Here is an 18,584-nt window from a genome sequence, read left to right as displayed (position 1 = left end):
AGGAGGCCTTCCAAAAAAACTGTTATAGCCAATAAAAGATCATAGGAGGGTAAAATAAAACATATTTGTAATGGAGAAATCAATAGATAATTTGCTGCAACAGTTTCAATTAGGGAGCTCGGCTACACCCACTACAAACTGCCTAGTCACCCCCGGATGTGAAGATAACCAATGTTCTCAAAAGTCTAAATGAGTTTGGGCTGCACTAAAACCTCAGTTTGGGCACTGGAGCTGTGAAGCCCAGAGCTAAATGTATCATATCCTGCTTATGAGACCACAACATAACCCAGTTTGGGTTTTTTTTCCCTTCAGTTCTCTATCCTTTGGGGATGCCCAAAGCTAGGTATTATCATCTCAAGATCACATCCAAGGTCAGTGTTGGAATGCAAGCAGAGGGTGGGTGGAAAATAGAGAGGACAGCATCTCAGCAATTCCCTTTTATCATTTGCATCCCTCCCACAATTACAATTGAACAGTTGGAAAAGGAATTTCAATGGCTTAAAATTTCCAAGAAGAAAATCAATGGGTATAGTGCCATGTAATGGAAAAACCACTGCCCTTGGGAAAAACCACCCAGCCCCTGTACTTAATGCTGTAAAATGGGCTAAGAATTTGTATACTACTAGTTTTCATCAACTGACCTAAAATACATTAAAACACTAGAAATGGAAGCTATTGAGACTAAATGTTTTAAGCTGACTTCTTTATTAGAATAAGTATGTAGCTTTCCAAGGGTGTTTAGAGATTCCTTAATAATAAAACAAAACAAAAGCCTCACCTTCTAATCCCATCAGAAACCCCTCTAGGTATGTATTTGCCTTGAAAGTCATCTAGATTCTCCTTCCTTTGGAATGTTTTCCTGCTCCCCCCCCCATCATCCCATATTTCCTTGCCTAAGGCCATGACCTTCTTTGGTTTGATGAAGTAGGAGCTGATGTTTGGTACTGGATCTCCCAGCTGACAGTGATATTTAAGACAAAGGTAAGATGCCCATCCATGGGGGGAAGGGGGTCTGGTCTCAGGCTACATCCCTAATTCATGACTTAGAGAAATATTAAATATACTTGTGAACTTAATCTTGCTCTTTCTTAAGATCAAAACTTCTGGTAACTTGTCTTTGGTCATGACAAACACTGGGAAGGTTAACACATTTATTTTCTAACAGACCAAAAATTCAGTAAGGACCTCTCATTTTGGGGAGCTCCCTCTAACAAGCTGCATATACTAATGGAAAATATGTTATACTTGGGGTCAGGAGGGTATGGATTTAAATCCTGTCTCAGACTCTTACTATGCATGACCCTAGGCAAATCATATAACCTCTCTGAGCCTCAGATTCTTCATCTGTAAAATGGAGACAATAATTTCACAGGACTGTCTTGAGAATTTGGGGGAGATAGGTGGCACAGTGGATAGGGCACTAGCCCTGGAGTCAGGAGGACCTGAGTTCAAATGTGGCCTCAGACACTTAATAATTACCTACCTTGGGCAATTCACTTAACCCCATTGCCTTGCCAAAAAAAAAAATCTTCCACACTTCAGACCTAGCCTCAGATACTAGTTGTGTGACCCAGAGGAGGTCACTTAACTCTGTTTGCCTCAGTTTCTACACCTGTAAAATGAGCTGGAAAAGGAAATGAAAAACTATTCTACTCTTGACCAAAGAACTCCAGATGGGGCCATCAAGAGTCAGACATGACTGAACAACAATAGTCTTGAGGATTAAATAAAGTAATGTACATCAAGTTGTAATTTTTTTTTCAAACTTCACCCATTTGTAATCAGAGCTGGGCCTGAGAATGATGTTTTTTAAAAGTTGGGAAAAGAAGGAAGATGAGAAGATGAAGGGAGGATGATTTCCAAAAGTCACAGTAATCAAATGGGGACACCAAAGGTTTAGATTGGAACTGCAAGGTAAGCATCTTGCTTCAGAACTGGATCGCTCTTTCAGCATATATGAAGTATATATGAAGCATCTCTTTCAGAGAGGGCTGTTTCCAGATATATTACAGAAGTACCAAAAGAGGAAAGAGGATGAGTTATTTCTATATCCACCTAAACAGAAACTGGAAGTCACTCCTTTAACTATTTCCTTATAGAGTTGATTCTGTAACTCTAAATGGAAGGAGATTACACTGTCACAATTACAAAATTCCATGCTAGGTAGTCAATAACATTTATTAAGAACCTACTCATAGAGAACAGATATCTTCTAATTTTGAGTGTATGTATATGTATGTATGTGTTTGTAGTTATGTGTGTTTATTTGTGTGAAGTTATGAGTGTATATTTGTGTATATATGTATTTATATGTGTTCTGTGCATGTGTTTATGTACTTGTGTGTAGTTATTGATGTGTTTGTGGGTGTATATATGTATATTTGTGCATGTGTTTGTGTGTATTTGTGTATGTATTTGTGTGTAGGTTTGTGTGTATAGTTATTTGTGTGTTTGTGTGTATATCTATATTTGCATGTGTGTTTCTGTATGTATATGTGTACACATGTAGTGCGCATTTGTGTAGTGTGTGTGTGTGTAGGAGAAATCCTGATTTTTACTGCATTGGAGATTTAGTGTGTTGAAACTGGTCCCTGAGAAATGAGGGGAAGCAGCAAGGGAGGGGAAAGAATGGGAAAGAAGTAAAGGAATGCAGGATCTAGGTAGCAAGGATTTTGGGAATGTGTTGTTTTGAGAATAAATTACATGACTGAGAAAGTATTTGTCAAGTGTTTTCTACACACCAGGCATTGAAAGAGCTCCAAGTACTCTTCATGAAAAGCTAATGTCATTGTGAAAAGAGCCCTGATTTTAGAGTCCAAAGGTTCATATTCTGGCTCTGCTACTTATTAATTATGTGGCCTTGGACAAGTCATCTAACTTTTCTGGGTCTCATTTTCTATTCCATGAAACAGGAGGCTGAACTGGATGTTTTCTAAGGCCTATGCAGCTTTCTATTGAACATTAGGAAGAACAAAGCTTATTTGAGCCACAACTTGCTGTGATGAGATTTTGCCACCCTTTTGTTCTCCTTTTACTTATAAGTCAGAGAAAATGTCTAAAATGATGATTTAACTGCAAATTAACTTTGTACCAATTTGAGAATGCTTCCCGAGTTGAAACATGACAAGACAAGATGCTTGTCTTAAACAGCTTCCAAATTGAATTTTTAAAGAAAAACACTGCATTGGCTTAAAAAAAAAATAAATACAGCTTCTCTATTATGCACAATTCATGGGACCTGTGGATAAGCTGCCTGGATTGAAGTGGTGCCTGCTTATCTGTGATTCTAATCTAGCTCTTTCACAGAAGCCTGGCTGTGAGGGATAGAGGACTCCTGGGGGGAGTTGGCTCCCTATGAGAGAACAGTCAGCAGATAGCAGAAAGGAATCTCATTTTGGTCCCGCTGTATCTCCTTCTTCTCACGAGGCTAACGCTTTCCATCTTCATGTCACTGGAAATGTTACCTATTGATTAGGCTGACAGCAGCAGACAGCACTAGCTATGCTTTGAAGTGCAGACAAACCCCATTATTGGGGTGGATATAATTGCCACCATCTTATTTTCACTTGACTTTTAATTTAAATTATTCCTCCCTGAGTAAGCAAGAATTAAAAGATACTGCTATGAAGGAAGAATAATAAATGCCACCGATCCTACTTGGGGTACAGAACTCTAAAGGTTTTATAATGCCTGGGATTTGGGGATGGGGATCAAGGTGGAGACAGAATCCAACTGAAGACCAAGAGTTTTCAGAGTCAGGAAAACTGGAACTTTTTTCTAGGGCAGCTGACCTTGTTTGACTCTGAACATTTCCCTTTCTCTATACCCCTATTTTCCTTCCCCACCTCAGCAGTAGCTTTAAGTAACTCTACTTTCCAGTTTAATGCTTTCCTCAAACCCAAATTAGAAGAAGAAAGTGAAAAGCATTTTGTAAGGAAAATGCCTTCCTGTTTCTCCTCCAAGGGTTTGTGTTCTTTCAGGTTCTGTTATTACTATAATTCTAAAAACTATATTCATTTACTTTTATAATATCGATACTTACAGATTAGCACTACTCCTTAAGATGTCTCTCATAATAAAGTTAAAAAATAAAGAAAAAATTTATGACCTCATCTGAAAGTATGTTTTGTTTATCTATAGCACTCGAATCTCTCTATTATTTTTTTAAACTAACAGAAATCTATTTCTTTTTTCCACACCCATCTCATTAAAAGAATAGAAAAATAGAAAAAAATAACATATGCACAGTCAAACAAAACAAATTCCCTCATTGTGTATCTATATACACACACATAGAGATATATGTTTATGTACACACACACACACACACACACACACACACACAATTAGATGATGTAGTAGGTGGAACACTGGCCCTGAAGTCAGGAGGAGTTCAAATTTGATCTCATATACTTAGTAGCTGCATGATCTTGGGCAAGTCACTAAACCCTGATTGCCCAGCATCCAGGGCTATCTCCATTCTTCCTGATTCATATCTGGTCACTGGACCCATATGGATCTGGAGAGACTCTGGGGAGGAGAAAATGAGACTGGTAACTTGGCATAGTACTCCCTTACTCAAATTCAATTCACATGCATGTCATGGTATGACCTCCCTAATGTCATGGTCTTCTTCAAGAAGGGCAAACATCACCATTCATAACAGTATGCATGCATGTATACATACATACATACACACATACACATGTATATTTCATTCTGCTCACTAAATCTTTACTTCTGTCAGAAAGAAGATAATATGTCTCATCATTGATACTTTGGAATCACAGATGATCATTGTATCATAATTCTCATGATTAAAATTATTATGGTATTAATTATTCTCCTGGTTTTATTTTTTTATTCATCATTTTAGAAATGCCTTCAAAATCATTCATTTTATAATATTACTCATGTCATAAATTGTTTTTCTGGTTTGAAATCATATCTTTTCTTATTTCTCACAATATAATAGTGCTCTATTATGTTCAAATTCCTCAACTAGTGGCTATCTTTTAGTTTCCAGAGAAATTCCATTTATAATTGCTATAAGATATATAAAGTACTTAAAAGTCTACCTACCAAGATATACATGAGAACTCTATAAATACAACTTACAAATCACTATTTACAGAAACAAGACAAATCTAAAAAATTAGAAATATATTAATTGCTCATGGGTAGGATGAACCAATATAATAAAAATGACAATTTTACCTAAATTATAAGTTATTCAATGACATATCAATTAAACTGTCAAAGGATTACTGTATATGGAACTAGAAAATACTAGAATATTAGAATTATTTTATATAGAACTAGAAAAAAATAATTAAAAAGATGAAGAATTCCTAGAGAAATAAAGAAAAAAAGTGAGAATAAAGGGGATCTAGCAGTACCAGTTCTCAAAAAAATATTCTACAATGTAATTCCTAAAACAATTTGGTATTAGTTAAATATTAGAGAGACTGATCAGTAGAACAGATTTTCTATACAACATATAGAAGTAAGTGTATCTAGTACCCTGGTATTAATAAACACAAACATCCAGCTATGGACTCAGGTCCATTTATTTAACTTCCATTTATTTAAAACCAGGCCCCTTGTATAGATCAAGAAATATTTCTTCAGATTGATTTAGTTAAATATGAAGAGAAAAGAAGGTTTTAAATAGATATGAAAGGCCAGGTTATGAATATATACATATATATATATACATATATCTACACATACATACATACATACATACATACATATTACACTAAGTGATTTACATTTAGTTTAGCAAGCATTCATCAAACACCTACCATTTTGTGGAGCATTCATTTCAGTTTAACAAGCATTGATTAACTATCTATTATGTACAAAATAGGTAGTGGAAATATGAGATTAAAAAGAAATCCTTGCAAGAAGCTTATATTATATTCCACCAAAATACCCACTGAAATCTTACCCATTTTTAAAAACCATCACTTGATGTGATTCTCCTTGCTAGCTATCAACCTGTATTTTTTCTTTTCTTGGTTAAGCTCCTTGAGAAAGTCATTTACACTCAGTGTCAGACATTTCCTTTGTTCTCGCTCTCTTCTAAATTCTCTGCAAACTGGCTTCCATTTTCATGTTCAACTGAAATTGCTCTTTTCAATGTTAGCAATGTACTCTTAAGGGCCTTTTCTTAGTTTTCATTCTTAACCTCTCTGCAACTCCTGATATTGCTGATCACCCTCTCTTCTTGTACTCTCTCCTCTCTTGGATTTCATGATACTGTTCTTCCCTGGTTCTCCTATCTATCTGACCACTCCTCTTCTTTTTGCTAGATTTTCATCCAGGTTATACCTATACATCATGGGTAAACACAAGACTCTGGACCCTCTTCTCTTTTGCATTTGTGCTAATTCATCAGTTCCTATGAAGTCATCTATGATCTCTAGACAGAGGATTCCCAGATTTACATATTAAGCTTTAGAACAAAAAAACTCTTGAATAAAAAAGTTCACAATCACTAACTGCCTTTGGCCGCCTCAAATTGGATGTCCCCTGGGCATATCAAACCAAGAAGAATATATGTGTAATAGCAGGATTTCTGGTACTGGGAAATAAAATGAAGGAGATATTTTGGTTTGATGAACTTTGAACAACTACTCAAACTATACCACATAGATCATCTCATACTCTCCCAGGGATGATGAACAATCCCAGATGTAAGAAAACAAATAACTGTCAATCCTAGGTCCATTTGAAGGTAAGGAGTCTCTCCTGCTTTCATTCCCTACCTTCAAATTCTCTTTAAAAATAAACTTAAACAGTCATTTAATTCCCTTTGATCAAGTTGCTTCATATTCAAGAGATCTTCAACAAATACCTGCTGATGATTATAAAATAGTCAGAGTTCAGTACTTTATCCATTGTATTGCCTACCTGCCTAGGGAATCATGGGATAGAATTTTACAATAGAGGATTCAAGAAATGCCTGCCAAATAATTCTGCTATCAGTCTTCTATCAATCCAGTATACACACATGCTGATACCTATATATATGTATACAAATACACACACACACACACACACACACACACACACACATATACCTATATTCACATAGTGGAAGGTACTAAAGGAAAAAATTGCTAGCAGAATTTTTCATCAGAATTTTTTTGTCTTCCTTCATCTCTTTTGATCCCTAGGTAGCTAGGTGGCACAGTAGATACATGGATAGGTCCACAGTCAGGAAGACCAGTTTTAGAAACTTATTAAATATGTGACCCTAGTCAAGTCACTTAATTTCTGTTTGCTTCAGTTTCCTCAAATGTAAAATGGGAGTAATGATAGTACCTGCTTCCCAAGGTTGTGCAGATCAAATGAAATAATTTTTGTAAAGTAAACATAGTAGGGACTATATAAATGCAAATGATGATGATGATTTTAAAACTCTATGAATCTACTGGGTCATTCTGTTGTAAGATTTTACTCTAAGATTCAATCCCTGTATTGTCCAGCTCACCCTGCTAGTGTCAGTCTGTGATCACACTGAATTCCCATGCTATGCATTGTTGGTTCTTTGTTTTAAGAAAGCAGTTGTTTTCCTAAAGTCTTTTTGAAATGTTCCCTTCCCCTGCCCTTTCCCATTTAAAAACAAGAGTCATGTTTTATTGGCCTCTCTTTCCTTTTCACTTCCACTTTTGGTATGTGAAGGTCACCCTTTTCAAACAGGAGCAGGTCTTTGTTCACAGCAGCATAAATAATTCTTTTCAGTTGCAGTGCATAGTAGTACATGGAGGGCACACACCCCTGGATCACAGCCACCTATTCAGACTTTCCCTGAGCTCTTGATAGTCCCAGGAAACATCTGTAGGACTCTTATCTGGAAAATGATTCACAGAGTGTCCAACCAATGTAGCTAAGCCCTGACTGTGCGGAATAATAACTGCAGAGGTGGATGACTAGGCTGGCCTCACTTATTAGTCTGTACAGTAAAGGCCAGCATGGCAATGGAGACATCTTAGATTCCTGGTCCCCCTTCCCCCTTTTTAAGAGGAGGTAATAGGAAAGATAAGGGTAGTGACAGAGTATATCCATCTCTGACACCTCACAATGCACTGACTTTGGAAAAGGGTGGAGTAGATAAATCATTAGATTAACAGATAATTTAAATGGGGGCTACTTCCTAGGAGACCTCAACAGTGTTCTCAAGAGAAAGTTCTAAACAAACAAAGGTAACTGGAGGTGTGCTGGAGTCATCTTGTATTGGCTCAAGCGCTGATTGCTAAATTTTTAGTGTGAATGTTTACATCTTAGAAACTATCAAATGCTACAAATCAGAGCTTGAATGATTATTTTTGTTGATTGTCTAAACTTGAAAAAGTGACGAAGAAAATGTTAAAAAATACAGATTACACTTAAAATTCTATTGTGTGTATGTTTTTCCCCCTTAAGAGCTAGTTAATAAGCATTTTCCAACACACCTTGGTGATGTGCATGCTACATTTGGAGTCAGGGTTCTTGGATGCCGATCATAGTTCTATTGCCTATATGGTCTTAGATAGGTCACTTCCCCTTTTTCAATTTCCTCATCTGTGAGAAGTTAGAGAGGTGACTTTTATGATTAGGGTGCCCTACTTGTGGTCTAGAAATGATACCATTAAAACATCTCCTGCTTGGTCTACATAAACTTGCTATACTTTGCTTTTAAGGCTGGCATAATTCATATTAATGAACATCAATAAACTTTAAAAATATAGGAATAGTTTCATGGGGACTTCACCTTTCTATTCCATTTGATAGCTGGTTTTAGCCTACTTAGGTTGAGAGGAGCCATAGAAATCATCTATTCTAACTTGAGCTCAGAGAGAACAAGCATATATGGAACCCTATCTCTTGCCTCCAAGTTTTTGTATTTGTTGTATCTCCTTCTTGTTATGTCCTCTCTCTTCTTCTCCATCTTTTTTTTTTTTTTTTAGGTTTTTGCAAGGCAAATGGGGTTAAGTGGCTTGCCCAAGGCCACACAGCTAGGTAATTATTAAGTGTCTGAGACTGGATTTGAACCCAGGTTCTCCTGACTCCAGGGCCGGTGCTTTATCCACTGTGCCACCTAGCTGCCCCTCTTCTTCTCCATCTTATAAGATTCCTGGATTAAGGATCACCTTACATGAAGTCTCTGATATCCCAATTCTTAGTTCTTTGTCTATCTTGAAAAACTTTTATATATAATTTATATTTAATTGTGTAAATATTTTCTTCCCTATCCTCAGTGTAAGCTCCTTGAAGACAGGGAGTATTTAATTTTGACTTTTGTATTTCTAGTACTTTGCACAGAGTAAGTATTCCAGATATGTTTATCAATTTACGTTGTATTAACCAAAGTCATAGAGAGTTAGGGTCAGAGTCAGGACTAAAATGCAGGTTTCTCAACAAACCTATATTCTACAACATTATATGGAACTGAACAGCAGGAATAGTTTGGAGACATTTGAAAGAGTGTTTACAAAAGAAGAGGAAAATAAGAGACGGACCTTTACAACAGTGACCATTCCTTCATTAGTAACAGGATCTGTTCTGATGCTAAAATGTCCAGATGGGTCTCCACTAATGATACGGTAAACAGCATTCCAGTTGGGAGAATGAGGCTGGTCTCGATCCATCACAGTGAGATTGGCTACCACCACTTCCACTCGGTTTTCTGGAACTTCACCAGCATACTGGAAGACAGGGAAAGAGATAGTTATTTGTCAGACTCTAGGGTTTGGTGAAATCAGCTTATCAGACATCAGAGATGGTAATGTCAATAGGAATATGACAGTATCTGAATAAAACCATGAAGTTTGCAGAGTTTGTCTTCTTTCTCTCACAGTTGTCCCTATAATATAGATGATGAATCAGAATGTGATATTAGTGGCTGGTAAGGTAGCTGGACTTGAACTTCACATATTTAATCAATAACTTTCTACCATCTCCACAAACAATAAACCTTCCTGCTATACTCCCTCATCTTAGGTTCTCCTTTGGTGACTCTTTGTCCCTTTAAATTGACTTTTATTAGATTTATCCAGAAGAGAATTTAGGGAAAATCTAGTCCAATTCCTTTTTTGTTTTTGTTTTTTTTTTTAGGTTTTTTTGCAAGGCAAATGGGGTTAAGTGGCTTGCCTAAGGCCACATAGCTAGGTAATTATTAAGTATCTGAGACCGGATTTGAACCCAGGTACTCCTGACTCCAGGACCGGTGCTTTATCCACTGTGCCACCTAGCTGCCCCTTAGTCCAATTCTTTATATTATTTTTCACCTTTTAAAAATGCCTTTTGTGTCTATATCATAGTCAATTCTAACCCTCTTCCTTTATGATAAAAAAAATCCTTAACTCCATGACAATTTAGTTAAACCGTGAAACGGTGATTATATCTTACAATGTATATAGTGTTTTGCCCTGGTAGCTCTCACCTCTTCGCTATGAGAGAAGAGGCATGATTAATTATTTGTTTTTTTGGACCTTCATCAAGAACTCACTTTACAGATAGTAAAATGTAGGAAAGTAAAATGGCTAGCCTTAGACCATCCTGACAGCATGCAAAAGAGCCGAGGTTTAAACTCAGGTCTTCTGATTCCTGGACCAGCATGGCTGCCACTATACCAACAAGTAGTTGAGATATCCTGGTACATAACCTCTATCTAAGCCATATGTTAGTCTAACTTATTTATCTACTCCTTCCTTTTTACTAAGTTAAGATACTGCATGAACCCATTTTCCTTCTCCATCATAGTTCTTACTACTTTCTAATCTTTATCTCCCTGGCAAAAGCTGATTCTATTCCAGGCTCTAGAAAGTATGCTGCTTAAATTACGTCAGACAGAATTAAAGTAAGGGGAGGAATGGAGATTAGAAGAATAGGGACAGAAGAAAGAAGTTACACTATTTTATTTATTTATTCCCAGTTTTACTAATTCTTTTTGTTTCTACATTGCAGTCATTTCCAGATACACCCTTTTCCTAACTTCTAATCTTATAAGTCTTCCCTTATATCAATGAAAAAACCAACGAATTGAACAGCCATGGATAGACAACACAGAATTGTCTACATTTCTAACAAAAGCAGCGTGTGGCATTTTCATTTCTCTTCTTCAGAGTCATCTTCATTTTAATGTTATTTTCATTTATATTACTTTAGCACTACATATAATATATTGTTTTCTTGGTTCTGTTTACCTCATGGCATCAGTTCATACAAATATTCCTATGCTACTCCAAATTCTCCATATTTGTGGTTCTTTATGGTTCCATTGCATTTGCTTATCCAGAATTGTTCAGTCATGCCCTGATAGATGGACATAGTTATGTCATTTTTAGATTTCCAGTGTATAAAATTTCAGTTTGTGAAATTTTTTTCTTTGTTAAATCATTCATAGGGTCACAGGTTTTCATCATTGTCTTAGCCCGGTGGATTGTAGAACCAATCAATGGGGTGACTAAAAGTCAGAAGGATAGGTCAGATATCAGTGGGGAGAAGTCAAGGGACAAGTCTTCATTTCCCTCATCTCCTACACCAAAAGCAAGATCTATAAAATGACCACCCTTGGTGACAGAAAAGACAAATGAACCTAAGAATAAATAGGTCTGAAAAACTGAAGAGTAGAAAGGGAGTTGGGGGGGGCAGGACTCTTGGAGTTCTAATTCAACATGTCAAATAGATCAGGTTCTAGTACACAGTGAACAAAAATAATCAATCAATGTGCATTTATCAAACATACTGTGACATTTGCCCAGCCTTTATTCTAGGCACCATGCTAGCAATGGAGATGCAAATACAAAGAATTAATAATAGTCTTTATATTCAAGGAGTTTTCACTCTGTCAGGGAAGATAACATTTCTATATATAAGTATAAATAAAATAAAGACTAGGGAATTAACTACAAAGTGGTTAAGGGAAGCTAGTGAAAGCTGGAAAGATCTAGAAAATATTCATTTAGAAGGTTGTGCTTAAACTGTATCTTGTTGGAAGAGAGAGTTCTCTTCACCACATATCTGGTATTCTGCAAAGTATCAGCTCTACAGAATAAGATGTCCTCATTCTGGGTATTCCCTGGTAACCCACCTATTTTCCTGCATCATTTTGTATGTTGTTTCCTTCAATTAGATTGTAAATTCCTTGAAGACAGAGATTGTCTTTCTTTTTATTAATTGTATCACCAAAACTTAACATAATACCTGGCACGCAATAGATACCTAATAAATGTTTAAAGAATTGGATTGGATATTACGAAGCGTAGATGAGGAGGCAGTCTATTTGAGACATAGGAGATGGTTAGAATACAGATATGGAGATGGAAAATGTGAAGAACTCAGAGGAAGTCATTGGCTGGACAGCAGAATTAGGTAAAGGAAGCACTGAACAATGGGGCCAGGGAGGATAGGTTTGGGCTAGATTGAAAGGGTTTAGAAGCCCCAGCAGTTTACAATTGATCTCAGAGGCAATATGGAATAAGAAGAGGAGTGACAGAGTCCTAACTGCACTAAAGGAAAATTCCTTTGGCAACTATAGAAAGGGGAGGTTGGAGTGGGGAAAGCCTTAAGGCAGGGAGTCTAAATGGAAACCCTGCAACTGTCTAGGACAGAAGTGATTAAGGTCAGAACTAAGATGTTAGCTATGTGAGCAATAATGAGTATGAGGCAGAACAGTTAAAGGCAATTAGAAATAACATATTCTTACATATTTGGGAGACTTCCAGTGCCCTTCTAGGCTCTTGTTTCCTGGTACCCATCCCCCACTCTTGCCACAAAGATCCCTATGGAAGCACCTTTTAATCTACTCCTGATACTAGATGAACATCATTTTTCCCTGTGTACTGATTTAATTTCAGTTATTAAAACTTTCATCTAATGTATAGAAGAAATTAAAGAAACCCTGAGCTGATATTACTTGGCTTTAACATTCATATATGCAGTTGTATGTTCATTACAAATGATTATTATATTGCTTTACATTCTTTCTCGCTGCTCTCAAGGTTCCTTTTGAAGTGCCTATTTTCCATCCTATCACCTTTCATGTGACAATTTTTTGTTTGCACATATAGCTTCTGCAACCAAATATATTATTGCTTATCCAACTACAAACTATTTAACTTACTCCAAGTTGAACTAGAGCCTTTGTGGTTTCTTCCTCTAAGAGCCACTAGCCTTCCTTCTCTATAAACGTAACTCATTTTAAATCTGTGATTAGCAAAACCCCATGACATTTCCCTCAATCAGATCAGCCTGTTGAGTGGAAGAGAACAGTGGGTTTCTACTTACTTATCCTTTGGACTGGTAATGGTTTTCCTGGCTTTTTGTTTTCTGCTGTACTAAAAGTTCTTTATTTATGCCTAGGCCCAACTTTAACTTTCAGCTACAAAAACCATCAAAAGATTTTTGAAGTCATTAGATTATATCATGTGCATAGTTTGAACGTTGATCTCCTCTGCAATCTCCCCCAGAGAAGTCAGAGAGATTAGTTAAGCAGAATTTTCTTCCAGTAAATCTGTGTGGGTTTTCTTCCATTGGAGTAGTTGAATGTGGTCTTGCAAGTTGGCAATGATATGTTGATAGGCACTGGGACTTTCTTGGGTTACCTGGCTTGCTTAAAGCTGAGATATCATATATTCTGGAATCTCAGCTGAAGTGAGAATGCTAAACTCAGGGACATATCCAAGTTCATTGCTATAGCCTTGAATTTCTGCCTTGAGTCCTTTAAAATTTTCAACTAAATTATATCTGGTCCTAGAGAATGGCTATCTGGAGTCATTCAAACTTATTTCATATGATTGCCTCCTTGGTCCTGATATAATTTAGGATTAGGGACAGAGAGCCAATGTTATACACTTCATTGCCCTTCTCCAAACACCAGTTACTGTGGATATATAGCAAAGCAAGCCATCTCTTCTTAACTTATATATTTGATCATAACTATCTATATCTGTAGTCAGAGTGCTGGCCATTAGAGACCCTCTGTTTTACAGGCTCTTTATAAAACTGGTTTTTTTCAGCAAATCATTTATTTTGGATCATCTAATTTTTATTTACGTTCATTTTTAATAGCAGCATTATGCAGTTTCTCATTTTCTGGGCCTCCTTTCTAATATTGCTCTTCAACCATTTTGCAGAATATTGTTCCATTTGTATTTGCATTACAAGATAAATAATTGCATTGCTGATTTACCATTAGTATGGAAACCTACTCTATTTATCTTAACTGATGTTGTTTCCTTTCCCTGCCCCACTCCTTTCCTTGCATCCTGTTTCTCTTTCATTCCTCCAGAGCTGGGCTGTCTGAAGTCATAAATTGTTCTTATGATAAGTAATTTGTTTTGATTTCCAGGTTGCATTCAATTTAATTACACCAGAGTTATGTAACCCTAGAGCCCTCCACTTATTTATTATTGTCTTGGTCATCACTTCCCATCAGATAGAGGAAAACAATTGGATGTACATGAAAGGCAGGGAAAGGAAGCAATGGATAATTTTGAATTCCAAGAGACTTAAAAAGGAGAAGCTGGTTCCAAATTATTGAGTCCCACTATTATTTCATATGGATACATTCCAGACAGACAATCTGTCCCATTAAACTAAAAACTCAGCAAAGTGGAGAAAGCTAATTGATGTTGTATTACTCCCCATCCACCCACCTAAGTTCCTATTCTAGGCCTTGTAGTCCTAGCCCTGAAATCTTAGGAATCAGTACCATGGACAGAACTACCTCCCAGAAGAAGGGTGTGGTGATTTGATCCAGCATTGTGGGAAGAGAGCAGTTATTCCCAGTTGTGCTGTATTATGCTACAAATAAGAGTACATGGGGTGGGAGTTTATAGAAGAGGAATTGAAAAGAAGGAAGAGCTGGAGCCTATAATTGGTGGTTAACAGACTGTTTGCTGCCAGTGTTTGGGAAAGTTATAAATGAATTGTTTAGGATCCCAGGAAGCATTCCTGGATGTAAGCATTTCTCTATACTTCTATCTCACAATGACCCTTGGAAAGGTGGAAAGAAGAGCTGCATGTTGTATCAGGGTTTCTGCTTCTCCTTAGGAGTCTTGTGTGCCATGGAAAGACTACAGGTACAGGGAGCCTGTGAAAACATTCCCCACACTTAGAATTCTCCTTATTTCTATCACTTCTTAGAATCCCTAGCTTCTTTCAATGCTCAGTTCAAATATAAGGAAGATTTTTCCCCTCTGCCCCGCAATTCTCCCTCCAGTTATAGGTGCTTTGGGGCCGCTCACAGAATGACCATGTATTTATTTTACAGATCTTTATTACAGTCAATTGACCTAATTTAATATCTAATATGGACCAGACACTGGGCTAAGTGCTAGGGATAAAAATACAAAAAGAGCCATTTTGCCCTCAAGGAGCTTACAAGGAAGACAACACACACAAAAGAGAAGTAAAAAAGGGGAGGTGGGAAGAAACTCTCTGCCTGGGGCATGGTGGAACATATTCAGTTACTATGTGGGAAATGAGGAGATGGTCATGTTGGGCCCCTTCCTTAAAGGGAGGTTTGGAGCTAATGGCTTTACTCTAATTAGAGGGGTAGATGGTACTGAAGAATTTTGAATACCAAGGATGATTTTATCTTGTGAGAAAATAAGGTTTTCTAATGATGATATTCCTAGGGGCATGGTAGAGATGTAGGCAACTCTAAGACACAGGAAAATTGTTGTTCTGTTAGCAGAGTTAGTTTGCATACTGGAAGCTTCTCCACACTTATGAAAATGAAAGTCTACCTCTGTAATCCCCCTTTTTGAAATTCACTCACATACATGTATATAGATATATAAACTATATCTATATCTATTTATTACCCTAAAACATAATATTCCTTCCTAGAAATGTAAAAAAATATATTGAAAAATGGTACTAAGCCATTGAGTTCTAGGGAGACAACAATTTCCATACCAAATGTGTCATGTACAATAGAGTTAAAAGCCTGTAAAATGCATATATTTAATTCAAAAAAGCATCACTCCCATAAAGACGTCCCTTCAATGTTCATATGAAAGGTTGAGAATAAGACTGAAATTATAAGTTCTTAAAAAAAATTATATGGCCTTGACAAGAGAGAAAGAAATTCCAATTTAACCCCTTAGAGGAGTATAGTACTTTTTCTGTACTTCAAAGGCTCCAAAGACCTTCTTTAATCAATCCTCTTGACTTTGGAACATTGAATGCTTGACTCAAAATCATGAAGCTGCCAAGACCCAGCTTGGTTCCCAGATACAAAGGGTTTTAATCTTTAACCTGGCACTGCTGAACATTAAAATTCTGATACAATCACCTTACTAGGAAGAAAAATTGAATTTATCCAAAGTGGAATCTCCTCCAGTCATGAGTGATACAGCCTATGGAATGGTGACCTTTAATGATGATTATATTTAACAATGAAAGATATTATCATAAGCCTCAAAAGCAATGACATTCATTACATTAAAATGTAGAACTGGTAACAGCTGCCGTTCTTATGTTACAAGTTGAGTGAAGATTTCATTTGCCATCTTTTCTTTTCTCTGTTGGTTTCAGGTTTAGGAAACAAATGGTTTTGCAGTGAAAGGAGGTATATTTCTAAAGAGTATTTGAACAGCCAAATTCAGGATACATTAGGAGGGCTGTGTGTTTATTATGACACTGCTATTGAGGTTCACTGTTAACCTCAAAACAAATAATCCAAATGGCCTATTGGAAATGGAAGGATTCTTCATAATGCCAGGGTCTAATAACACTAGCTGAGTTAGGCATGGCAGGGCAATCATTTGAAGTGTTAGAAAGAGGACTTGCTCATGAATTTCCTTGCTGGATTTAAATTTGCTAAGTATATGGTAAGGAGAGAAAGCAATAAGAAAGGGGAGATAAAATGGCCTTACAATTGTGCATCTCCAGCACCTTGTCTGAAGCGTTGCTCAAATGCTAACAGTCAGCACAGCCCTAATTCATCACTCCCTAGGGACCTAGAAAATCCCTTTAAATGAAGTAGGGAAAAATCATGTCTTCTCTTGTCTATTCCAGAAAGGGTGAAATTACTTAGTCTTTTCTATCTACTCAATTAATTCTTGAAGTTGAGTGGAGATTCTTAAGAAGTCTATGAAGTTCTGCTCAATGTTCCTCCCTGTATCTTCAATCATAAAAGATTTGTATTAGGTTACTCTAATTTTCAATTCAATAACCTATTCCTATTTTTATTTATTCCTTAGGCCAAGATTTCCTAAAAGTTTCTTGTCATGCATCCTTTGGACAGGTTTTTTTTAGTTTTTTTTTTGCAAGAAAATAGGGTTAAGTGACTTGCCCAAGGCCACACAGCTAGGTAATTGTTAAGTGTCTGAGGTCAGATTTGAACTCAGGTACTCCTGACTTCAGGGTCAGTGCTCTATATACTGTGCCACCTAGCTGCCCCCTTTGTACAGTTTTTGAAGCCTATAGACTTCTCAGAATCATGTTTCTTACCTAAATTCATAATTGAAGAAAGAATTCAATTTCAGTTTGATGATAGTGAAAATAAAGATGTAATTTTTTTTCTTATCCAAGTTCATAGACTCCAACTTAGGAACTCCCTTCCTAGACCTCTGTGAAGGAATAATCCACAAAGGAAAATGCAAGCAGCTGAAAAATATTTATTGTCCATATTTTCATAAGCAATTTTATGGGCAGTTCATTTAGTAAGCTTATTAGCACACATATTTCAGATAGATCTTGAAGATGGAAAATGAATAGGGTACAGAATTAAGTAGAATAAAGAAAGTGAGTGAATTGTATTTGGAAAGTTGCACTTTCAACAATATTAAACTCACTGAAACAAAAACTCAATTTAATTTTTTAAAATGAATGTAACTGATTCCTTTTATCTTTTACATTGCCTTTTTTCTCAACATATCTTACCCCTTTCTCCTAGACTAATCTTTTATTAACAAGAATAAAAGAGAAAAAATGATGGTTCAGCAAAACTAACCAAACAGATTGAGACCACATGGTAATATATCCAGTATTCCTTGCATTTAGTTCTCTATCTGAAGGAAAGAGGAAGGAACCTTCTCATGCCCAAGGTCATACAGCTAGGCAATTATTAAGTGTCTGAGGTCAGATTTGAACTCATATCCTCCTGACTCCAGGGTCAGTGCTCTATACACTGTGCCACCTAGCTGCCCCTCATGTCTCTTTTTTTGAGATAAAATTTCACCATTATGATTATGCAACATTCAACTTTGATTGTTGTCCTTTCCATTTAAATTATAATCATTGTATATATTATCTTCCTGGTTCTTTACAGTACATTGATTCAAGTTTTGCTTCTCTGTATCATAATCGTTTTTATATTACAGTATATATTCTATTTCATTCATGTGCTATACCTTGCTTAACTATTTCCCAGATGAATACAAAATATCTTTTAGTATACTAGTTATCTTGGTGTTAGTCAGTTAAGCATATATGTAGCCCTAACTGGCCAGGCATTATGCTAAGCATTTGAGATACAAAGGAAAACAAAAACACAGTTCCAGTTATCAAGGAATTAATAATCTAATGGGGTGGGGGTGAGGAAGAGGAGAGATGACATGCAAAAATTGTACATACAATAG

At 36.5% G+C, this 18,584-nt stretch overlaps 1 protein-coding gene across 1 annotated transcript in view; it reads right to left on the bottom strand.

Annotated features, from left to right (window-relative positions):
- The window catches only part of CDH4 (cadherin 4), a 1,140,604-nt gene that overhangs the window by 43,685 nt on the left and 1,078,335 nt on the right, over nucleotides 1–18,584 (bottom strand). The window contains exon 9 of the mRNA XM_074210396.1: nucleotides 9,510–9,695. Coding sequence (XP_074066497.1) covers nucleotides 9,510–9,695 — 186 coding nt within the window. The remainder of the gene's footprint in view (nucleotides 1–9,509; nucleotides 9,696–18,584) is intronic.

The sequence above is a fragment of the Macrotis lagotis genome, chromosome 1 (assembly GCF_037893015.1).
Source record: "Macrotis lagotis isolate mMagLag1 chromosome 1, bilby.v1.9.chrom.fasta, whole genome shotgun sequence".
NCBI lineage: Eukaryota > Metazoa > Chordata > Mammalia > Peramelemorphia > Peramelidae > Macrotis > Macrotis lagotis.
The sequence above is the reverse complement of the archived record's forward strand: the minus strand, read 5'-3'. Positions and strand labels throughout refer to the sequence as shown.